Source organism: Caretta caretta, chromosome 3 (genome assembly GCF_965140235.1).
Source record: "Caretta caretta isolate rCarCar2 chromosome 3, rCarCar1.hap1, whole genome shotgun sequence".
Taxonomy (NCBI): domain Eukaryota; kingdom Metazoa; phylum Chordata; order Testudines; family Cheloniidae; genus Caretta; species Caretta caretta.
Genome location: NC_134208.1, coordinates 109,772,831 through 109,798,239, shown reverse-complemented (window position 1 = coordinate 109,798,239; position 25,409 = coordinate 109,772,831). Strand labels below are relative to the sequence as shown.

Sequence of the window (25,409 nt, the reverse complement as noted above, 5' to 3'; positions counted from 1 at the left end):
AATTTATCACATCATACTAATACTGACCTCACTTTGTAAAGTGTTTTGAGATCCACTGAGTTCTATATAGGAGCTAGATATTATTATTCGCCAAAGTATACTTGTCGATGAGCAGCCTGGACACCCAGATAACAACTGACTACTTTATGCGGGGCTTTCATGGGCTCCACCACTGTGAAAAACAAGAATAGTCACAGGGTGCAGTCTTCATCTTAAAATTCCACTTTGAGTGCTCCTATTTACCATATGTAATGCACAAAGGAGCAGGAATTTCTCTTGATATTCTGTATCATAGATGGCTTACGAATCTCACATTGAAGCTTACAAACTGTACATGGTTTCTATCATAATATGTTAATGGTCCTGTGATGGGGTGTAACTTGGCCTTTGTGGCTCCCTAGGGGAGGGCCCATGGTCCTTGTACACCCCGCCCCAGGAAGGTGGGAGGAAAAGGGCTGCAAAGATCCATCAGGCCTGCCTAGAGAGGCTTTGTTGGAGAACCCATCTTGGAAGCTAGAGAGACCTGGGCCTTAGGATTGCCAATTTTAGTTGGACATATTCCTGGAAATTTCATCACATGACATAAAATTTAATTAAAGATTAATCTTTAATCCTGGAGACTCCAGGACAATCCTGGAGGGTGGTCCTCCAAGGGCTAGAAGGGCTAGTGACAGCCAGTCAGAACCCAGCAGGCCAGATAAAAGAAGCTGCAGGAGCTTAGCAGATCAGTTCCTGCCTGGTACCAGAGCAGGGGACAAAGTGTTCTTCTCTCTGGCTAAAGGAACTTGAGGGATAGCCAGAGTTTGTTTTTGGCTGCATTTTGCATAACTGGATTTGTAGAGAGAGAAAAGACCTAAGTGCCTTAACCCTGAAGCTAGAGGGGCCGCGTAGGGAGAGGCCCAGAGAGGAAGTAGCAAAGAATTGGATGAAGCAGTACATGGCTGCTGTGTAGAGGGTTCCAGTATTGGAGCCCATACTAGTGGGCCTGGGCCTGGGTTCCCCCACTGGCCACCAGGTAAAGTGGCATAAACCCCAAGAAGGGGATGGAGCTTATTTGGGAGTCTGAACAAAGGGCTGAATTTAAAGGGCCCAGATCTGGGTCTGATGGCCCGAGTAAGGGCAAAGTAGACTGTTTATTTATTGGACTCTTCCTACCCCAAAAGGGTTCATTCAGACTTTGTGGCTTGGCCAGAGGGCCAAGCCATTGAAGACCCATCAAGGTTGGTCAGCAGCCTGCAGGTGACACCAAGGGTGAGAAAAGGTACAGTGTCACACCCAGCTACTCAGAGTGCCCCATTACAACCCCATGTAACTGTTTACAGCCCATGTACCTCTAACCACATGCAGTTCTGATTGCCACAAAGGGCTACTATTTCATGAAATGACAAAACAACAAAGGAATAAATAAATTTAGGTCAATGATGCGCTCAATCAGATGAAATATTTAGGGTTTTGTTTTTCAGAACCTTACATGACTTACAGTCAGCAAAGATAAAGGAGTGAACTCTTTTGCAACATATCTTTTAATAGCCTACGCAGACTTTGTACTTCAGATGTGATCTGATATTAAATGGTTACTCAGTAAAAGCCTCGCTTCAGCAGGAAGTGAGAAATGCCAAAGGCCATGAGAAACTAAAATACACAGTGGCAAAATGCTAAACAGATCACACAGCCAGTAGCGGATTCATTGCCACAAATACATGTTAAATCATATACTGCAAATGTTTGTAACCTGCTTTCTACTTAGCTAGCCATGGAGATCATTACCACTATAGATAATGTTTTTCATCCTGGGCCCACATCTAGAATTGATTTTAAAGTGCTGCATTGGAAATCATTCCACTTGTAAAAATGACATACTATTTTGTGTTTTGTGTTTTTTAAATCATGGTGCTCCCAGTGCACCCTGACTTAATCATTCTGTGTTATTATCAGAGACAATTGTTTTCTACAAGCTTCAGCAGGCAGCAAGATTCACACAGACTTCATCTTTTACAATAAATGCAGTATGAAAAAATGTACACCGACAGCTGACATTTTCCTTAGAACAACTTTGAAACTACAAATGATGTGTAATGATGAAAACAGTCAAGTTTAACATTATGTGACAATGGCTGCAGTATGTTTCCCAATTACAAAGAAATACGTCTACGTATTTCATAAACATTTGCTTGTCAAACAAACTACTGGTAGGTTTATCTCCTATTCTCAACAGTCCAAGTTTTAAATATAATGAAACAAAGATCAAGAGCCTACCGCCTTCATAAAAGGATGTACAATTTCTTAGAAATCACACAGGTTGTTCCTAAGTTGCTGATCCTAAAACAACAAAGTAACTATTTGTCTTTACTTCTACTGTAATTTTCCATCCCAAATTACCTGTCTTAAATTTCCTGTGATTTCTGTTCTTTAATCTATGCTGTAAACAAATCCTGCAAAAGCCTGCTCAATAAAAGTGTATATTTCATTTATATTTTTCTCCTTTTTCAATTTGTATGTAATTTTCATACAAACACTTGCAAAGTTAATTACTATACACACAAATATACTCCCCTAGCATGAAAGAGACACCCCCCAAAACTTGCCATCTCCCTCATCCACAGACTGAAAGATTCTCTCTGCTGAACAGCCCCACTCAGCGTATGCGTGACATGATTTTTTGGATGCACTGAACATCTGCAGCTCCCATGGACTTCAGTTACAATATTGGGTGTCTGGTACATGTGAAAATGAGACCCCAAAATTATGGAACTCAGTCTGTGGCCACTTCTGCAGACTTTGGCCTAAGTGACTTACCCAACGTCAGACATGAAGAGCCGAATTCAGAGATTAGTCTAAATTAGTCAAAACAAGCCTAAAGAGCTAATCAGCACCTAATATCTCCCACTACTGAGGCAGTCTACCCTCAAAGAGTCAAATCAGTCCATAGCCTGGGAGTTCTGGGCTCCAGATTGTTTCTGGACACTAAAATACCTACAGCTGTCAAAAACATCTTTTATTTGCATCTGCCAAGAAGGTTGTACCTGCTGCTGTCCGATAATGGCCTGGCTGCAATGATCCACTTCTTAGTGACTTTCAGGTTGGATTACTGAAACTCACTGGTTCTGGAAAGGAGTGCACCAGCCATAAAAAGCTCCAACCTTTGATCCAAAATGTATCAATTCTCTTCCTGAGCAAAACCTGCCATCAAAAGCACATCACCCTGGTGCTCTTCTCACTACACTGGCTCCCCCCAGAACACTCGATTAATTTCAAGATAGTGGTGATTCTAAATGACCTTTCTGCAAGCGGGGACCTTACTGAACTAAATTATCCTAGATGGAGCAGTCCCCTAAGGACCACTCTGCTGGCTAAGGATTGCCAGAATATACCATACTGTGGCTCCACCCTGTCACCCCGGCCAACCCCTGGTGTCTCAGGATGGGTTGTGGGGTGGTGCAATGCCAGCTACATTGGTTGAATCCCTGGTTGCCTTCTTAGGATATCTCTCCAGTCCCTTTCCTCAACCAGAACTGCACAACGGGGTTGGAGATGGGGTCCAAAATCTACCCTTTCACCCGTAAAGTGCATCCGTGGCATTGGAACAAGTTATCTTAACAAAGAACCTCTTGCAAAGGACCAACACCAAGACACCCACAGGGACAATTAAACTGTCAACCACAAGGATTAGTTTCAGAGTAGCAGCCGTGTTAGTCTGTATTCGCAAAAAGAAAAGGAGTACTAGTGGCACCTTAGAGACTAACCAATTTATTTGAGCATAAGCTTTCATGAGCTACAGCTTACAGTAAGCTGTAGCTCATGAAAGCTTATGCTCAAATAAATTGGTTAGTCTCTAAGGTGCCACTAGTACTCCTTTTCGTTTTACCACAAGGATTAAACTCATGAATTCTTTCTTGGCAACTGCCAAAGGTGGGTGGGGATTAGACCACTGGACCAGAGAATTGCTCACATACGCATCCTTGGGTTCCACCCTCATAACTGAGGTGCATTAGGGCTGTGAGGACAGCTGCTTCAGCCATTTGACGCAAGTAGTTTCCATGCATTGGCTCTGCAGCTTCTCTGAAACTTGGGGAGAATATTCCTTCTCCACCTACCGTCCAGACACACCCCCCAGGGTACCTCTAGGCAGTTCCCTGACTTAATTCCTCTTAGAATGGGAATTAAATGGCATGCAGGCTATGCTTTGCAGGAGCCCTCTGAACTTGGATGACTTTAATCTTTTTTGAGGGTACAAGTCACATTGCTACCAAAGGGCCAGATTATGCCACTTTTATTCACCATTAAGTCATACCTCACTCCTCAAATAGTCCCTCTGAAATGAATGAAAATACTTGAAGATAAGGTATTTCTCAGCCTGACTAGGATTGACACAGTTTGGCCCAGACAGAGGAAGAAAATAACCTGCCATCACTTACCCTAGGATAGGTCCCTTTTGAAAAAAAAAAGTATGTATTTTAAATTGTATTAGCCTAAAAAGTAGGATGGCAGTTGATGGCAAGCTGCTGTAAAGAGATGCCAGGAAACTGTTACTTCCAGGATATAGAAAAAGCCTAGATTCATTCATCTGTTCAGATATATAGATTGCTTGTCTGGAAAAACAGACAGATGGATTTTGTGAGCCATTGCCAAAACTGCTTTTAGAAAGCCTAGTATAATTTTCGTAACTAGACAATCTCCTTTAACATTGTCCCTCAACAACTGCTGCAGTTATAGTGGCAAATTCAGCGGTGACTAAAATGGCGGAATAACCTTCTTGTAGGGGACATTGATTTTTCAGAAAATGGATCAAACTGTGCTCTCATTTAAGTCAGCACAACTGAGTTCAGAGTCTGGCTGATGGGGACAAAAATATGACTTCAACAGGCACCATTTAATTTCAATCAAATATACTGGGGCTGGACAGATTTTGGGAGGGACAAAGGGGAAAAAAACATGTACAGATTTCTTTAAAAATCCTTCTAAATAGGGACACTTGGCATGCATGTGATATATTTGACGTGAATGAGTGGCCTACTTTAAATAAATAAACTGATAAGGCTACAGGAAAAGATGGGGCAAAAATAATAATCACCATCTTATTGTACCTCCAAGCACCCCACAATGCAGTCCCAGTTACGTTTGCTTTCCATGTTTTTGGAAGAATGAGAATGCCTGGTTATTTTTCATGGAAACACTATATTAAAAATATTCCTAACCACCATATTAAAAATGTAACAGCTTTGAATTTTTAATGCAGGTGTTCCCTTTTAAAAAATGGAATCAACAGTTTTGTTACCTGACCTTTTGTTGTGCACATGCACAGCTGGAAAAATCCAGGGAACAGCAATGGAGAAAATAAAGAAGTGGTTAAAAAAATAAATCAGAAGGAATTATTTGTCAGTCGCTGGCAGGGAGCACGTCCTTGAAAGGTTTTGGTTTTTTTTAAAAAACATACCAGGGCAGGAAGGGAAGCCTAATTTGCCTCACATAAGGCAAGAAAACTACAAATAAATAATACTGTTGAAAGGAAATGTCCACATCATGGTAGTCACCACAGTTAACACTAACTCTTTGTTGGCAGTCTTGGCAGACAAACTGAAAACCAAACATACATGGAGACTGAACACTATCACTCCTAGAAGTGGCTTTTCTAGGCCTGGATTGAGGCATATTGGTCGGGCAGCATGAGGAGCTCGCAGGGCTGCAGTCCGTGCTGTACCTGTTCTGGCTCTTATCTCACTTGCTTAACACAAACAATTCGTCCCCTATACCTGCAGAACCCTTCACCAACCCAGAATTTGCTTGAACATAGTTCAAAAAGAACAAATATGAAAAGAAAAAGGTAAAAGAAAAGATGAGATGCAGAAACTGCATAGGGTATTTGTCAGCAAAAGAGTTTCAGACTGAATCTAATACAGGCCCAGATTGAGCTTCGCTTCCTTGTGAGTGTGCAAGAAGCCTCCTCTCCCACTTGTGCACTATGCACAGCAGCCAGATGGACTCACAGTTTCTGCGTTCCCCCAACCAAAGAACCTACTCCCACCTAGCATTTCCCATGGTGCAGCTGCATTAGAGGGCAGTGCCCTTCATACCAGGCAGCATTGCTAGCTCAGTGCAGTGTGCTGCTCTACCTACATTATCTGAATAGATACTGCAGCAGAGGTGCTCACTCTGTGCATCCGATGAAGTGAGCTGTAGCTCATGAAAGCTTATGCTCAAATAAATTTGTTAGTCTCTAAGGTGCCACAAGTACTCCTTTTCTTTTTGCAAATACAGACTAACACAGCTGCTACTCTGAAATCTGTACACTTGGGAGCTCCAGAAGGCACTCTGCCTCCCTAAAGCATAATCCCTCATTGTGGTTTGGCTCCACATCAACCTCGGAGTATAAATAGCATAACTGAATCCAAAGCATCTCAGGCCAGATCCTCAGCTGGTGTAAACTGGCATAGTTTCATTTAACTCAATGGTGTAGAGCTGACTTACATCAGCTGAGGATCTGGCCTTTCATTTTCCAAATAAGTGTAAACATATGCAGATCTGTACTGCAGGATGCATCAGGGCCCTCTTTTTAAAAACTGAGCCATGAGAAATGGCCTAAAACACTAAGAAATACCCTCATTTTTACTTTTGACACTTTACAATTTCTACAGTGTAGACTGGGATCCTCATCTCCCTTAAATTTCTACTTGAAATTCCCTGGACCTCCTTGGAAGCCTCATGTGTCTCTAACACTCAAATTACACCCAGAGACATGCACCCGCAACTTCCTGAAGTCAGTATGTTGTACACTCCTAGCTGTGGACAGAATTTTGCATCACAAGTTTTTGTCCCATTGGAAACTCCACCTTTGTTAGTGAAACTGTAAATGTGAGAGGTTTTAAGGTAGTACATTTACTTAGGAATCTTCAAAATAACATTTTAATAGAAAGTGTAAGGCAGTAAAACAATACAGTGCAATTCCCACTCCAAGCCAGAACCTGCAGCCTTTATTAGGCAAAGCACTCTTAATGAGGACAAATTGGGCCTTGTGTGAGTCATGCAATCAGTCCCACTTCTCTGTATTTGGGGTCCCTTTCAGGGCATTTCACTGACTCTTTTCAGGCAGTTTGTGAACACTCGCATAAAATATTGTATATTTGAGGAAAGTCATTTTGCCAGGTAGCAAAATGATAACTGCACTTTCGAAATAGAAGAAGGGAATATCCCAGCAATGAATAATGAGGGTAATAAAGGTGTTTACATCGCATAAACAGACAATCTGCATAAACAAACAGTGATATTAGCCATAAGGTAGGCTGATCTTGAGTGCCCAATCAGAGTGAAGCCAAAATTAATCTTAGGCACTCTTTGCCTCTTAGGATCAGCCGCATGTTGTGAGGGCAGCTTAGGTCTTATCAACAAATTTGCAGACTCATTCCTGTCTTGAAGCATGTCAGATAGAGTGCTACACTGCCTTTCCCTGTTTAGATACACTTTGGATGTTAGAAACAGACACGGAACAATACAACTTTCAAGGTGATGCTCCTGAGTCAAGCTGGAGAGAGAACTGGCACTGGGTTCTCCATATAAACCTAAGTTTTTGGTCACAACACCTGCTGTCACCTTCCTGCTGTCACCTTCTGCCCTCAACACTTGGGAAGGTTTTTAAACCCCAGTGACCAGACAGGTACAAAACCCAGACGGATCTGTCACTAACAGGGCTTCCCTTACCCCAAATCCCCTCCAGGACACCCGCTGCAACAGCTCCCAAGCAGAAGAGAGTACTGAGTACTAAGAGCCCAGGTTTGCGGACTGCAGGTGGCCTAGACCAACTTCTTGCACCTGAGTCAGACTGGAACACATTTAACTAGAAATCCACCAAAAAAAGACCCGACTCCGCCACTCACCGGAGCCTGTGATGTTGCATCTGAACGGGTGGCTTCTTCTGGAGGAACAGGAGGAGGAGATGTCGCTTTGGGAACGGCCTCTGGGGCCAGGATCACCGGGCAGCAGCCAACTGGCTGGAGGAGCTGCCTCTGCGGCGCTCCCTTTCCTACCCTCCATCATCACCTCCTGGGCAGACAGCGGCAGCCCTGCGATCCGCTAGCCGGGGGCGTGGGGCAGGGCGCGACCTGCCGACCCAGTCCGTCTGAGGAGGGGCGGTGGAATCTGAGGTGTCTTCAGCACAGAGCCGCGGGCAAAGGGAACAAGCGAAATAGGCTCCCGCTCCTCTGCAAGGCACTGAGGTGGACGGGGGAGGGAGGGAGGCAGGCAAGAGAAAAGTTTGCACAGGAAGGAGCCGCCCACTGGCACAAAACTCCTCTCAGAGACACAGCGTGCTGCCTCCAGAGATGCGCCTGAGTGCTGCCCTGGCTGACCTCCCTCACACACGCAGGCAGCTTCAGCAGCAGGCTTCAGTCATGTCCCCTTGGATCGGGTTTTCTGTGCAGCCCTGCGTTTGAAAAGATGGGGCTAAAAGGAGGGGTTTGTATCGCAGCGGATAGAGCATTAATGAGGAAACAGGAAAGATTGTTTCTAAACTTTTCATGCATAAGATCTGTGTGTGTTTAAATGCCCTTTACTTATTACACACCCCTACATCCACATGTATCTGCAGAGAGGAAGGGAAGGTGTATGTGTGTGTGTGTGTACATGAGTCAAAACAGATATAGCTGTGGGTGGGTTCATATGTAATACACTATTATCGCTTTTTCAAAGTTCAGCCTAACCACTCTGTTGTGGCTTTTTTAGTTAGCCCTTCCTGACTGTCTCAGAGACACCTTGGGCCTCATTCTCCACTGCTTTGCACCTGCTGTAGTCATTTGCACAAAGTGGAAGCAAAAGCTTACTCAGATCAGACAGGTGGCATTTTATACCCACGTTGGGCAAGTGTAAATGACCACACCGGGGGCAAGTCAGTGGAGAATTATGCCATGTCTGTGTAGGAAGAAAAAAGAATTCATTCTAGACTCAGAGCCTGATCCTTCCTCACTTATGCCAGCAGTCCCAGTGACACGATAATTGTTTTCCACTTTGTTTCCTACTCCCAGAAACAAACTGTAATGGTCAATGAGACAAGAGCTAAGAAATTGACAGTATCAATTTTCTTCCGCGTACAGGATGCCTTATTTCTCCACCTCCTGACCTGTACAACAAAGAAGTTGCTTGCTGCATCACTCTACCCATAGTTACTGTGATGAGTCAAATTTTCTGCCTAACATGAAGTTTTATGTTAAGAAGGGTGCTTTGCCTTTTCTTGATATAGTCTCTAGCTGCTGCTATATGTAACAAATTCTAAATACATTAGAAATCATTCCTCCTCCCCTTGAAATCAGTTGTGGAATTCTCATTGATTTTAGTGGAAGCAAGATCAGGCCCTATGATTTCAGTATTTCTCTCCCATTTAAGTACTTCCATAACATTAGGCAACATAAAAGTCATCAATGGAAAAATCCAGCTTCTGTTAGATAAATAATTGCAGTTCATTATAGTAGATTAATGTTAGCCAGAAAAAGACTGATATGAAAGTCTAAAGCAGTGGCACTCAACCTTTCCAGACTACAGTACTATATCCCTTTCAGAAGTCCGATTTGTTTTGTGTACCCCCAAGTTTCACTCAATTAAAAACTACTTGCTTACAAAACCAGACATAAAAACACTAAGGTATCACAGCACACTGTTACTGAACCATTGCTTACTTCCTCATTTTACCATATAATTGTAAATCAATTGGAATATAAATATTGTCTGTACATTTCAGTGTATAGAGCAGTATAAACAAATCATTGTCTGTACAAAATTTTAGTTTGTATTGACTTTGCTAGTGCTTTTTATGTAGCCTGTTGTAAAATTAGGCAAATATCTAGATGAGTTCATGTACACCCTGGAAGACCTCTGTGTACCCCTAGGGGTACACATACCCCTGGTTGAGAACCACTGGTCTAAAGCGTTCCCAACCAATATTACAGCCATTACAAAACATGGATTGTGAAAGTGCTACTAACGGCAGTTGTAGTTCACCGGCTCTGTGTGTGACTAGGAACGGGGGTTCTAACTGCCTCTCAAGACTTACTTCTTAGGCATCTTAAAAGGGTGCTGTGCTTACAGCAGCAGAAGGGAATAAATTTTAATCTCTGCAATGTATTGGCTTTTCCACAGATGTCATCTAACTTTGGTAAAATCCTGGCTCCATTGAAGTCAGTGGCAAAACTCCTATTTACTTCAGTGGGGCCAGGGTTTTACCCTTTATGTATTCCTAATGCACCAAATATCATAGTGTCTAAGCCAGGGGTCGGCAACCTTTCAGAAGTGGTGTGCCGAGTCTTCATTTATTCACTCTAATTTAAGGTTTTGTGTGCCAGTAATACATTAACATTTTTAGAAGGTCTCTTTCTATAGGTCTATAATATAGAACTAAACTATTGTTGTATGTAAAGTAAATAAGGTTTTTAAAATGTTTAAGAAACTTCAATTAAATTAAAATGCAGAGCCCTCCAGACTGGTGGCCAGGACCCGGGCAGTGTGAGTGCCACTGAAAATCAGCTCACGTGCCGCCTTTGACATGCATGCCATAAGTTGTCTACCCCTGATCTAAGCTATAACATACAAAATTAAGTGTCACATTAAAGCTGTATGAAAAAGATTCTATTCAGCAGCTGCTACTTAGAGATTATCTTCATTTTTTCTTCATTTCTTCTATTCATTGACAGGCCATTCTTTATACTTCATTATTGCAAAAAGCTCCAGCCCCAGCCCAAATGTTTACACTGCTATTTTTAGTACCACAGTGCTACCCCAGTCATTTGAGCAGTGCTGTGAGACTTGCTGCCACAGGTTTTTTTGTGCTGCATAGATATACCCAGAGTGACCTAAATGCTGTCCATATTCAGACAGCTTCCTGTGTACCCATCAGAATTGCTCTATTATTCAGTCTTCATAGGCAATTAGTGAAATGTAATACATTTTTTTTTATTATTATTATTAGTTTCCCATTGCATTTTGTATCACTGCTGACCTTCTTTCTTACCATGGATTTCAGTGACTATCCTGGGCCCTTGTAACTTTTCTTGGACACAGTTAACTGAATTCCTGTTTATCAAAAATGTATTTTTGGTCATGATTAATATTTATTCAATGGTTTTATTTTTTAAATTTCAATGGATTCAATTAAATTAACAAAATACACAGTGTCTGATCCAAAGCTCTTGGAAGTCAACGAGAAATTATTGACTTCAATGGGCTTTGAATTAGAGCCACAAGCTAGTTTTGGACTATTTTTTCATTCACAGCATTTAAGCCATAGTGGTTGCACCTCAGGTGTGCTGCATGACATGGTGCTATTTTAACAGAGTACACTTCAAAACACCTACAAGTAAGGAGCACTTAAGTATTTGGAATCTTTTAGTGAAGGGCAAATATCAAAAGGGAGAAGACAGGCTACAGCATGTAAGAAAGCTAAAAGAACAGAGAAACTGGAAGAGTAAAGCATCAAAGTAGCAAGAGACAGAAGATGCATGATAATACGTGGTGAGAAGCAAAGTGACATAGAAAGGAATGAAGGTAAAAAAATATCTTGCAGAAAGTAGGTCAACTTTGAGAATAAAATAAGCAGATACCAATATGAAAAGGCAGGATGAAAAGTAAAAGTTCAGGTGCTTGTATTTCTAAATTTAAAACACCATTAGAAATCAGAGTAATGTGAATAATCAGAATGAATGATGCCATGGGAACCACAATGTTTTAATCAGCCACTAAGTTGATATGCTCAGCAACACATACAACTGATGAAAATATTAAATGTTAAGTCCTTGTTTTTTAAGGCCATTGAATTTTTTGGGGGTGAACATAATGTTTGTGATCGACAGCTCTGGAGACTGAAGCCCTCTATCCACAGAACAGGAAAAGCACACACAACAAAGTGAGGCACAAACTTCTTCATATAGCCCTACCATGAAGGAGGGGCCATTCTAATGGGGAGAGATTACTTCAATTGCCTGTCAGTTCAGTCCTTGGCCTTTCTGACAAGATTGCCAACCTGGGTCCCGGTTGTGGTGCTGATTTTGGGAAGTGCATATTTGTTCACTAAGAAATGGGATTAAAGCAACTAATTTGACAGAGGTCACCCCAACAGCCATTAGTGGCCTCAGACAGAAGACAGACAGTAAGCAGTAGCTAGTAGGTCTAAGGCAGTGGTGGGCAACCTGCGACCCACAGGCTGCATGCGGCCCGTTAGGGTAATCCGCTGGCGGGCCACAAGACAGTTTGTTTACATTGACCATCTGCAGGCATGGCTGCCTTCAGCTCCCAGGGGCCGCGGTTTGGTGTTCCCGGCCAATGGGAGCTGCAGGAAGCGGCAAGGGAAAGTTTCCTACAGCGGGGGAAGAAACAACGCAGACCTTTGGCAGAGGATTACCTCTCCTCTGTGTGCAGGGACCAAGGCGGCACATAGATGAGCAGCATAGGGAGCAGGATGGAAGCCACAAGCATGGAATAGATGTACCCTCATTTCCCTGCTTACCCTTAGCAGTGAGATGTCTGCTAGAATTACCCCTGCCTGTGGAAAAGTATGGGAGAATTTTAGAATTTGTTCTAGAAAGCTGCACCATGACCCTTGTAAAGAGAGTGTGTGCTCTTTCCCCTATATGGAGCACCCCCAGCCAACACTCACCATGCTTTGGGTGTTTGCAGAGATGTGTGCCTGGCTAGGGTCAGTGAGAAAATGATGGCAATGTTGCAAAAGGTGCATTTAACAGAAATGTTTCAATGCTGTGCGTGAATTTAACAATCCCACTTCTGTGCATTGTCCCCTGTGCTTCACCAGATGTGGCCTTCAGGAACACCCCATGCACCTCAGCCGAGTGTCTCCGCCAGATAGGAAAGTGCCCAAGATGCAGCAAAGATGACATGCTCTGGGAGGTCCTGCTCCAATGCAGAAAATAGGGAACAAAAGGAGTGCTGGGAAGCCGAATGGCAGGACAGAAAAGAGAATCACATTTTTGTTAAGGACACCACTAAGCAGATGATTAAAGTCATGGAGGAGCAAACACAGATGCTGAAGTCCTTAATAATGCTGCAGACGGAGCAGATCCGTGCTCGACCTCCACTGCAGCACATTCAGAACTCTTTTCCATGCTCCCCTAAATGCCGCCCACCCAGTCCTTTCCCGGTTTCCCTTTCACTCCACCCCCTCGGACAACTTTCACAATGATAGCTGGACCGGCACACAGTTGTGAAAGTCTGCCCTTCCCTGATTTCTCCTTTCCCGCCAAGCATCTGTGCATTTGTGTGTGCTGTTTCTCGTGCAATGAAAGGAAACTTTTATAATGATAAATCTTTATTTTTTTTTTCTACAAGGTGAGATTGTAGGCACTGCCAATACATGCACAGGCATTGTAATCACTTTCTTACAGGAATATAAGGTCCCCAATGTCACCCCAGGAAAACTACATGTCATGGAACATTGAAGCAACTCAGACTCAGATATATGTTACTGGCACTGATCCCTCTAAGCTGTGTGCGTGCGCACACAGATCCTAAACCCCATGCATACAGCAAAACACCGCGTGCACAAAAATTTGCACAGAAGAAATTTGTTGCGCACACGGCCTGTCAAAAATTAGAGGGAACATTGGTTACTGGTGGTCATAGTCGAAGTGATGCCTCAAAGCTTCCCTGATTCAAATAGCTCCCCTCTGGGCTCCTCTGACAGCCCTGGCATCTGGCTGCTCAAAATCAGCAGCCAACGGTCTGCCTCAGCACTCCACCCCGAGCAAACTTTTCACCCTTAGCTTCACAGAGATTATGCAATGTATAGCATGCAGCTATGACCATAGGAATATTATCCTCAGTGAGATCCAACCTGTCATAAAGGCATCACCAGCACTCCTTTAATCTGCCAAAGGCACATTCAACTGTCATCCAGCACCTACTCAGCCTGTTGTTGAACCACTCCTTACTTCTGTCCAGGTGTCCTGTATAAGGTTTCATGAGCCACGGCTGTAAGGGGTATGCAGGGTCCCCCAGGATCACTATGGCCATTTCAACACCCCCCACTATAATCTTCTGGTTAGGAAAGAAAGTCCCCCCTTGCAGTTTTCTGTACAGGCTGATGTTCCTAAAGATGCATGCGTCATGCACCTTCCCAGACCACCCTGCATTGATGTCAGTGAAACACCTGCAGTGATCCACAAGCCTGTAACACCACGGAGAAGTACCTCTTCCTATTGATGTACTCCATTGCAAGGTGGTCTGGTACCAAAGTTGGAATATGTGTGCCACCTATCGCCTCTCCACTGTTAGGGAAGCCCATGTCTGCAAAGCCTTCCACTATTTCACGCACATTTCTCAGAGTCATGGTCCTTCGTGGCAGGATGTGATTTATTGCCCTGCACACTTGCATTAATGCAGCCCCAACGCTCAACTTCCCCACTCCAAACTGATTTGCGACAGACCAATAGCAGTCTGGCGTTGCCAGCTTCCACACAGAAATTGCCACACGCTTCTGTACCGAGAAGGCAGCTCTCATTCAGGTGTCCTTGCGCTGCAGGTCTGGGGCGAGCTCTGTGCATCGTTCCAAGAAGGAGGCTTTCTGCAGCCAAAAGTTCTGTAGCCACTGCTTGTCATCCCACACCTGCATGACGATATGATCCCACCATTCAGTGCTTGTTTCAGGAGCGCAAAAGCGATGGTCTACCCTATCTATGCATTTGCTCTGTGAATGCCAAAAGCAATCTAAAGTTGCTCCTATCCGTATCATGCAGAATGTCGGGCACCTGAGAGTCTTCTTCAGTTAGGAACTTCACGATTAATTGCACTGCCATCCATGATGTCTTCATGACAGTTAACAGAGCATAGGAGAGCAGTGTGGGATCCATCCCTTCTCACAAAGATGCTGGGGTGCACAGCAAAGAAGGGCCGTTGAAAAAATGCCATGAAAGAAAGTCCTTAAGAAAGCCCATGGAGTACTGGGACAGAAAGCAATGCATCACAGGACATTTGGCACTGTCCCAAGATGCACTGCAATCCGCTCCGTTGTCCCACAAAACCTAGCGACAGAAGGACTGTAGGAATAGGTACCCACAGTGCATTGCTCACACTGTTCATGATGGTGCCCCCACTCTGGATGCAATCTGCCAACAGAGGGAACAAGCATGAACATGAAATTGCAATTTTTATTTTGTCAACTTTTGGGTGTCGAAATCACTTTTGGCGACAAAACTTGGTAGTGTAGACAAGGCCTTAGGAACCCAAAGGAGGTGGTGGACCAGGGAGACAAAAACAGCAGCCAACTGGCCCAAGCCCCAGGACCACAAAGGCCTGGTTTATTGCAAACAGTTCTGCAGGTGACCAGTGAATGAGGAACAATAATAAGACAAGTAGAGAGATACCGATAGATGGGCAGTGAATATGCAGATTTATTGCAACAGGCATGAGGCTAATGCAAAAACAGCTGTCCTGTGGGAGGGGTAGAGGGGGAGGAGGCTAAAAGTTGGTTATGTTTTTCTTTTGGGCCCTTGTTCAGCTTCTGCCTATACCTGGTACTGATCTAGGTAAAGGGACACTGATAGTTACAGAACCATGTGCTTGTTCATTGTTTTCTGCCGAAGGAAGGGCACCATGATGTTCTGGTATGGTAGATGCAGGAATAGGAGAATTAAGATTTTGGAGAAAATGCGGAGAGGCAGAGGGAGGGGCAAGGTTGGGTAACATGGGTGCGGATGTAGAGTCATTCCATGAGGCATCTGGAGAAGTTGGGGAGAAAAGTAAAGGATCAGTTTGTTCATCAGTCTCACTCTATTGCGGTGTGGTAGGGAATTAAGATTTGGAGAGGAAGGGGGAATGCCTTAACCAGTTACTCAGCACCACAAGAGGAGAGGTAGAATAATGAGAACACGGATGCTGCACTGCCTGCCCTTATAAATGCGTGTTGACACCTGAAAAGGATGCTGTTGATTCTGTGGTGATCTTTTGAGACAGTATCATGAGAAACAGTGCCTGGTACATTCCTCACAGGGTCACTTTGCTCCTTCACTGTGAGTAGTCCAAGTATGAGTCAATGCTAAATCAGGTTGGGACAGTGCTCTATTGTTCCAGAGTCCTTTCAAAAAATGATCTTACTGCTCAGGTAGATAAAAATCAATGATTTTTTAAATAAAAAAATCAATTTTTTTGATAAATGCTTTTTGAGGAAAAGCTATCTAAAGAAAGATACATTATAGCTCAAAGATATATCATGGAATACGGATTATAAATTCTAATTCTATAGAATGAGACAATATATTCACATAATGATTAGGAAAAGTTTTGTAAATGAGTTCCAATAGTTCATGGATTAGGGACCCAATCTTATGGGGGTCCAGGGGCTTCTGTATAGATTCTTTAGGTTAATCTTTCTATCTATCCAATAGGACTCAGTGGTCAGTCTAGAAGATACCATGAGAGATGCTTAGTTTTGCAGTTCTCAAACTGTGGATTTGTCTCTCCAGATATAACAGCAAAAATGTTTTAAAATAAATATATAGAGGTGAGAAATAACAGACCTCAGCCCTATTGTCCCTCTGAAAATTTGTGTCACAGAATCTCTCTCTAAGGGTGCAAAGTTTCAATGAATAGAAGATTGTTGGGGGTGGAATAGATCTGGACAAGGAGAAGAAGTCTGGAGATAAGTGTGAGAAGGGAGGGGACAGACAGTAGAAACAAAAGTGAAACTGTTTGAGCAGCATATTCTAGAAGTCAGTGTAGCCTTCATTGATTTGAAATCTACCATACCATTCTCTCACTAGAGGGGAAAACCTATAGCAGCAGCAGCCCATAAAGAGAGACCCAGTTTGGGAATATTTTAATTAAGTTCCTCTACCTGTGGTTAAGATAGGCATGCGTGCAAGATGCAAACAGTGCAACAAAGAAGTGCAAGACCCGGTTGCCCAAATGAAACATTATGAGAAGTGTTCCTTCTCAGGAGGAAGTCGTGTTGAAGATAATGAAAGCAACATGTCTGAACATGCAAGATCTTCAGGTTGGTACACTTTTATTTCATACTTCTTTCTTAAGGACTGCTGGTCCTCCTGCTATTCTTGAACTCTCATGTTTGGGCAAAAAAATGCATATAATTTTAGATGCAGTTGTGATAAAAAATAAATAGCTGAAATAGACAGATCTTCCATTTACAATTTCACCTTTAAAGTAGTACAGAGTGGCAGTGAATGCATTGAGTAATACTAAATGAGTAGTATGGTAATAAATAACTACATTGACTTATTTGTTTAGGAGAATCCATCCTCACCACAGAGGATTCTGAAGACTATCCACCTTCAAGATCACCATCATTTTCTATAGTTTCAGAGTTATCTGCCAATGATAGTGTTTCAGTCACATCATGTATGTCACATAGCCACAGTATATCACCTGTAGCAAAAAGAAAAAAGATACAACCATAAATAAATTTGTGATAACTGTAGATTACAAAAAAGGTAATTGAAGAAAAAATTGCCCAGGTTGTTTATGTAACAAACTCTCCTTTCCTTATGATTGAGAACTCACTTCATTAACATGGTTCAGTCATTAAGACCAGGATACAGTCCACCTAACAGAGCAGGTGTTGCAGGTAAATTGCTGGATAGAGTGTATGAAAGAGAAATTGAGCAGTGTGCAAAGTGTCTAGAGGATAAAATTGTTAACCTGAGTGTTGATGGATGGAGCAATGTCCACAATGATCTTGTTGTATGCGCTTGTATGACAAAAGTAGGGAATATCTTCCTTACAGAAACAATTGATACATCAGGAAATGCATCCACACCAGAATACTTACAAGTAGCAGTAGTAAAAGCTATAACAAGCTGTTAAATTTTTCATGTCTAGTATGCAGCTTGGTCACAGACAATGCTGCAAATGTATCCAGGAAGAGAAGGAATTTAGAAGTGAGTCCCAAGCTAACATACAGTTGTAGTGCTCATTTGATTCACCTCCTAGCCAATGACTTCAGTGTTCCTGAAATAAAGGCGAATGTTGTTGAAATTGCAAATTACTTCTGTAACAAGTCACTTTGCAGCACCTGCTCTGAAAGAAGTGGGAGGAACCAAGCGAATTCTCCCACAAGATGTGTGATGGAATTCAGTAGTGGACTGTGTTGAGCACTGTATCAAGAACTGGCCTAATCTGATGACAGTTTCTGAACAAAATCATGAAAAAAAAGATGGCACTGTCACAGCCAAAGTTCTCAATATTTCTCTTAAGCCCAATATTGAACACATGCCAAGTACCCTGAAGCCTATTTCTGTAGGCTTGAACAAAATGCAGAGAAATAGCTGTTTTATTACTGATGCTGTTGAAATTTGGAAGGAATTGAGAGATCTTAAAAAGAAATATGCAGAGACAGAGTTAAATTACAAGCATTAAAAAAATAAAAATGGGACAAGCACCATCTCAAGCTCATTTTGAGAATATTCAATACTTGGTACCAGGATCAAACCTTAATTGCTGAAGAGTTGGCTATCACCCCTCCATAATGCCAACTATATTAAACTTCAGAGCTTGGGGTGAACCATTCACTATATATGTTTCCAGATAATGTTTTAAAGAAAGTCACACCAGTGGTGGAAGTCACTTAAGCACTTTGATTCAGAGACTGTCAAAGTGATCATCTCACTTTTAACAGCAGTAGCTTCTGCTGCCAGTGTAGAAAATATTTTCTTCCTTTGGACTAATTCATTCCAAATTGAAAGATCATTTGGGACCTGAAAAAAGCAGAACAGTTTCTCTTTTCCAGATTATGAAAAAACAGGAAAGTGAAGGTGAAGACAACAGACGCCAATATTTTAAGTTTCTCATGTTAACCTAGCAGAGATAGTTAACTCAAATAGACTTATTTGTTTTAATTTCATTTAACAATTTTAACAAAAACCAACCTGATTTTAAAAACTTGAATGTTCAAATTCAAAAATTCATGCTTGTTTTGTTAATTATATGTTTGCTGTTGAAGAAAACTCCAGAATACATAACATTGTTGTTTTACTTAACTAAAACAATTTAAAATGTCTGTCTGGTGATGTTCTCTGCCTAATACAAAATGGCAAGAAAATCCTCCAATTAATTATTAACCTGTTGAATTGGAGATATTTATGAAGTCATTGGGATGTGAACTGTTTCAATTACCTTTGCTAAATGAAATAGCCAAATAATCATTCATTTTCTGATATAGCTATAAAACTGATCTGAAAAGTTTTCAAAATACTTTTAAAAATGTATAGTGTGCATGATGGGTTAGATCACAGAAATCCCCTGGGAGCTGCCACCTGATGTGCCCAGACTACTTGTGCTCCTGCTTTCCTGCCCTGGCAGCTTAGGACTTCAGTACTCTGCCTAGTTTGAGCCAGACCTGCTAGCCTGCTGCAAACCAAGCCTCAGGTCTGAACCACATCCCCTAATAGCTGTAGGCTTAACTGAAAGCCGTTTACAGAAGCGTTTCTGTCTTTGACACTCAGATGCCCAACTCCCAATGGGGTCCAAACCCTAAATAAATCTGTTTTGCCCTGTAAAGCTTATACAGGGAAAACTCATAAATTGTTTGCCCTCTATAACAGAGCTATGCACAGCTGTCTCCCCCTCCCCCCAGTATTAATACATACTCTGGGTTAAGTAAAAAAAGTGATTTTATTAATTACAGAAAGTAGGATTTAAGTGGTTCCAAGTAGTAACAGACAGAACAAAGTGAATTACCAAGCAAAATAAAACCTGCAAGTCTATGTCTAATAAAACTGACTAGAGACAAAACCTCACCAGTTCCAGTAAGCTTCCTTTTACAGACTAAAGTCCTTCTAGTCCGGGTCCAGCAATCACTCACACCCCCTGTAGTTACTGTCTTTTGTTCCAGTTTCTTTCAGCCTCTCCACCTCCAAGGATACCCATCTCCTTAGCCAGCTGAAGACAAAATGGAGGGGGTCTCCCACAGGCTTAAATAGACTCTTGGGGTGGAGACCCCCCTCCTTTCTCCTGTGCAAAGTCCAGCTCCAAGATGGAGTTCTGGAGTCACCTGGGCAAGTCACATGTCCATGCATGACTCAGTTTTTACAGGCAGAAGCCATTGCCCACATGGTATCGAATGTCTCCAAGACAACTTGTGGATCGGCGCATTCCAAGATGCCTTGTTCTTTAAGTGCTTCTTGATTGGGCACTTAACTTTGCCATTTCCTTTCTCCAGGAACTGACCAAATGCTCTACTAAGGTTATTTAGTAATCAAGCCAGTACAGGGCCAATATTCATAACTTTGGCTACAAAAATGATACATGCATACAAATAGGATTAATAGATTCAGTAGATCATAACCTTTACATAAGTGTTACATGGCATATGTATCAGAACATTCCAGTTATGTCATATATGTTCATAAGACTATTTCCATAAATCCTTATGAGGGGCACCATCAGTGTGTACCTTCTAAAAATGAAGCCTACATCTACCCCTGAGTTGTGAAGAATATGTATTATAACCACCAACAAGAATGCACTTTTATGTAGACATCCATGATTAAATAGAGTCTTCCTGAATTGATGATTTAAATCAAATCCACCCTGCTTCCTTCAGACTTGGAGTCTGCTAAAGGTAACCATGATACCTTTTGTTATACATATAGAAATGGGAGGCTTGTCTCAGAGTGTCTTGTCTCCTATCCTGCCCCACCACAGGCATCAGCTATTGGAGAGTGTGCTGCAGCAATGTGCCCTGGGTGGCCCTGCAGAGATCTTGCCTTTGGTGAAGTGTCAGATTAGGGAACAAATGAATGCTAGGGAGGGATTCTTCTCTCTCCTCTTGGGGCAGGAGACTATTTGGGGGAGAGACTATTGGAGACGCCTGGTGACCCTGATGGTCTTCTGCAGAAGAGTGAAGACAGGAATTAGAAGCTGAGTGGTAGCTAGAGAGGGTGTAAATGGACCAGTAAGTAGAGGTATCTGAAATCATTGACACAGAAGTAGCACTGAAGAGCTAAACCCATCCTTCACAGATCACACAGCAACCAGCAGAGATCATGACCCAAGTGGACTCCTTGATTCAAAGATATAGCAACATACAGGAGTGTGGTTGGAGAATATGGACAGGTGGGGCAGGCAGTGAGTTAGGTGGAGAGTTGTGATTAATGCAAATGATTGGCTAGGGACTGTGCAGGCAGCTAGTCTATACCAAAGACTCCTATTATTTTCTTTACCCTGTCCTTTTGTTACCCTCCCCATAACATTTGGGTGTTTCATCCAACTATTACATAGTGTCTTTTATACAGTAAGCTCTTTGAGGAATGGACTGTAATTTACTATATATTTGTATGATCCCTAGTATAACAGGACCCTGACCTGGTAGGTGGCTCTAGGCACTACAACCATATAAACAATGACAATAATAATACAAATGACAAATGGTGCAGTAGGGTCTCTGTGACGGGGTTCAGGACTCACCACTGCAGCATCTCCCGCTGGCATCTCAGGGAATTAGGTCTGTCCAGTGCAGATCAACCTCTGCTGGTGGTGTCCCATCCATCTCTTGCCCTGCTGGCATCTGGACCCATGTTGCTCCTTGCTCAGCAGCATCCTCTTCAGGACACTGCCCTCCAGCAGTGCTCACTGCTCCAGACTAGCCCCCTTCCAGGGGTTTGGTGTTATCAGCAGTCCACAATCTGCACTTGCTGTAGTGGCCAGCTGCAGCCTCAGAGTCTAGCCCCTTGTTGCTGGGACCAGCCACAGCCTGGATCCGGCCACGCTCCTCTTCAGCCAGGTGTAGCATAAGAGGGTAGGGGGGGAGCCAGGCCCACCCGCTACTCTGGGTCCTGACCCAGGAACCCTCTAGCAGCAGCCTACCCACCCTCCTTCCCTCCCCTGCTATTGTCACTGGGTTGCTTCCCCTTCAGCTCTATGCACCTGCCCAGCCCTTGGTATCTAGGCCAGCAGCCTGGGGTTTTCCTTGGCCAGAGCTCCCCAGCTCCTTCTGCTCTTCCCCAACACTGCTCTGGCCAAGCACTACCTTTCAGCTCAAGAGCCAGTTCTCCTCCCTTGCCCACCAGGGAGAGACTGCCTTGCTCTTTGCTAGCCAGCCTTTATATAGGGCCTATGCCGGCCCTGATTGGCTGCCTCTCCCCCTGCCCCGACTGGCTCTCCTCAGTCCTTCTCTGATTGGCTGTGGGTCTGCGCAGCCTCTCTGGCCTGGTTCAGCCCTTCCTCTCAGGAGGGTGGGGCACCGCCCCACCACAGTCTCAATCAGCACAATTTCTCACTTGTGAATACCATCAGAGCAGCAAAGTGTGGCACAGCTGGAAACTGAGTATTTTAGTGTGTTTGTTATAATTGGAGCTTATTGGAAGAGAACAATTCTGTTTCATATCAACTTTCAAGGTTTCAGAATCTGTTTTTCTTCCATACTGGAATGAAAACAGAACCTTTAGAACATTTTCACACACACACACGCGATAAAAAGAGGGAGAGTGTGTGAGACACGTTATAGGTACTGACCAGGGGTACATCTACACAGCAAACCAGATCCCACAGGAGCAAGTCTACAGACTCAGGCTTATACTATGGCAGCGTGGACAGTCAGGCTTGGGCTGGAGCTCTGGGGAGGAGGGTGAGCTTCAGAGCCCGAGGTCAAGCTCCTACATTGCTATTTTTTGCACCATAGTGCAAGCCCTGTGAATCTGAGTCCATAGACCCAGGTTCTGAGACTTACTGTCCTGGAATCCTGCTTGCTGTATAGACATACCCTGGGGGACCCTGATTCTGCCTGACTCAGTAGTTTTCGTTGTCCCATATCACTCCAAATCATATCCCAGGACAGTTCCAACACCATCCAGCTACAGAGTCTCTCTCTCATTCTGTCCATCCTGGACTCAAAAACCTTTTGAAACCATTATGTCTCCCAAAATGTTTCAGTTTTAACAAACAGCATATTTTGTTGAAATTTAGTTTAGTCAAAAATGTCATGTCCAGCTCTAGTTATAATTACAGGGCTGCTGTGTAAAGGGGAAGTGGAGTGCAGGATGCCTTGCAATTGCAAAGCAAGATGTAGGCAGAGGGGTGTTGAAATAGGGGTAGTAACCTACACCTCCATGTTTTTGGGGGTATGTCATTCAACATATATCTTATTTTATACTTAGGGTCAATCCCTATGATCAGAGCCTCCAATGAGAGAGCCCTATTGGTTCCCAGTCACTATGCTTTTGTCCATTGGTTGCATACATGCACGCACACACACACACACACACACACACACTTCCTCAACCTCATATAACACCCTACCCACTGAGCACAGTCCCTTTTGTTTAATCTAACCTACAAAGAAGCAGTGGTTTCTAGATAACAGACAACTTTTCTGCTGCTGCACGTCATGAAGCAAACAGGAGAGTCTGGTTTGCATCACAGAAGCCTGTATACAAAGCTGCTGCCCATCAGTGGTGTCTTGGTTTGGGGCAGTGGCATAGGCTGCTGTTCCTGTGTCTCAAATATTATTGATTTTTTCAACCTGATCTTAGCCCAGTCCTGGCCCTTGGGATAAACTAAATCAAGGTGACCATTGTATCTTTCTGTATATCAAGCAGAGACCTTTTTCTATTGCCCCCAGTGAAGCTAGCATTATGCTTAAATTCTATTATCGGAGCTGGTTTCGTTGTTTTGAACAACTTGAGAGCAAAGCTGCCTGGTGAGCAAAGCTGTCTGGTGACTCACTGCACTTTGCACAGAGCTGATTTCTTGTGGGCAGGGGACCGTTGAGTAGTGTTCTCTATGGATGGTTTTGTGGTCTCTTTCTCTCTCTTGGTGCTTACAACCAGTAGAGTGCACTCGCAGTACCTGTCCATTACAAAGCACTTCCCTAGTCTTCCTCCCTTCCAATGGCCTATTTGCCTATCACAGAGCAAGTTTACCATATTGTAGATGAAGGTGGTCCAGAATCAGGGTGTTGTGCAGTCCTTTGGTGAATAGATACATAGATTCTACGGCCAGAAGGGACCATTGTGATCATCTGGTCTGACCTCCTGTATAATACAGTCTGTAACATTTCCCCCAAATAATTCCTAGAGCAGATCTTTTAGAAAAACATCCAAGTTTGATTTAAAAATTGTCAGTAATTGATAATCCACCATGACCCTCAGTACATTGTTCTAACGCAGTGGTCCCCAAACCTTTTACCTTGTGCCCCCCTTGCTCTTATCCACACCCTGCCCCCAGAGCCAAGGCTGGGAACGGGGCTGCAGCTGTGGGAGAGGGGGGACATAGATGGGGTAAGAGGGCCTCGGCTGGGACCACAGATGGGGCAGATGGGGTGCAGCCTGGATCCAGCCACAGCGGGGGCGGCTCGGCCTGTACCCAGGCGGCCCAGCCCGATCTGTTGTGGAGCACCCCTGCCAGCCCCAACCCAGACCTGTGGTGCCAGGGGTGCCCCTCCCTGAACCCAGCCCTAGCCTGGACCTGTGGGGGCTGGGGGAGGGGCGCCTATCCTGAGGCTCCAGCCCCTGGGCTGCCACAGCGGGGAGAGGCGTCCCTCCCCCGCAGCCCAGGTGGTGCTGCAAGGAGAGAGTTGGGGGGAGTCCTCTCTCCTCACTGTAGACCTGGAGCACCCTCCTGAACCCAAAACCCCTCATCCCCCTGGCTCACTTTGGCAATTAGGAGCACATTAAACACCACACGCATTATCCAGCAGTATATGCAGCACCAGAACCTGGCAAAGTGATACCAGGCGAGGAGGCGACATCAGCGTGGTCACGTGAGTGATCAGGACACGGACACAGATTTCTCTGAAAACATGGGCCTTGCCAATGCATGCATCATGGTGCTAATGGGGCAGGTTCATGCTGTGGAATGCCGATTCTGGGCTCGGGAAACAAGCACAGACTGGTGGGACCGCATAGTGTTGCAGGTCTGGGACGACTCCCAGTGGCTGCGAAACTTTCGCATACTTTCATGGAACTTTGTGACTTGCTTTCCCCTGCCCTGAGGCGCATGAATACCAAGATGAGAGCAGCCCTCACAGTTGAGAAGTGAGTGGCGATAGCCCTGTGGAAGCTTGCAACGCCAGACAGCTACCCGTCAGCTGGGAATCAATTTGGAGTGGGCAAATCTACTGTTGGGGCTGCTGTGATGCAAGTAGCCCACGCAATCAAAGATCTGCTGATATCAAGGGTAGTGACTCTGGGAAATGTGCAGGTCATAGTGGATGGCTTTGCTGCAATGGGATTCCCTAACTGTGGTGGGGCCACAGATGGAACCCATATCCCTATCTTGGCACCAGAGCACCAAGCCGCCGAGTACATAAACCACAAGGGGTACTTTTCAATAGTGCTGCAAGCTCTGGTGGATCACAAGGGACGTTTCACCAACATCAACGTGGGATGGCCGGGAAAGGTACATGACGCTCGCATCTTCAGGAACTCTGGTCTGTTTCAAAAGCTGCAGGAAGGGACTTTATTCCCAGACCAGAA

The 25,409-nt window shown here is 43.9% G+C and overlaps 1 protein-coding gene and 1 long non-coding RNA gene across 4 annotated transcripts in view; both read right to left on the bottom strand.

Annotated features, from left to right (window-relative positions):
• The window catches only part of PHACTR2 (phosphatase and actin regulator 2), a 225,636-nt gene extending 217,448 nt beyond the window's left edge, over positions 1–8,188 (bottom strand). The window contains exon 1 of one of the 3 annotated variants that reach the window (XM_075126787.1): positions 7,869–8,188. In XM_075126787.1, coding sequence (XP_074982888.1) covers positions 7,869–8,028 — 160 coding nt within the window. In that variant the 5' untranslated portion in view covers positions 8,029–8,188. The remainder of the gene's footprint in view (positions 1–7,868) is intronic. The other 2 variants (XM_048844344.2, XM_048844347.2) reach the window with 2 other exon arrangements.
• An 8,782-nt stretch (positions 8,189–16,970) lies between these two features.
• Positions 16,971–21,701, bottom strand: LOC142071573 (uncharacterized). Its single transcript, XR_012667688.1, has 2 exons — positions 19,735–21,701; positions 16,971–17,364 (listed from the first exon to the last, which is right to left on the bottom strand). It is a non-coding gene; the product is annotated as an uncharacterized LOC142071573 (long non-coding RNA).
• Positions 21,702–25,409: the final 3,708 nt, after the last annotated feature.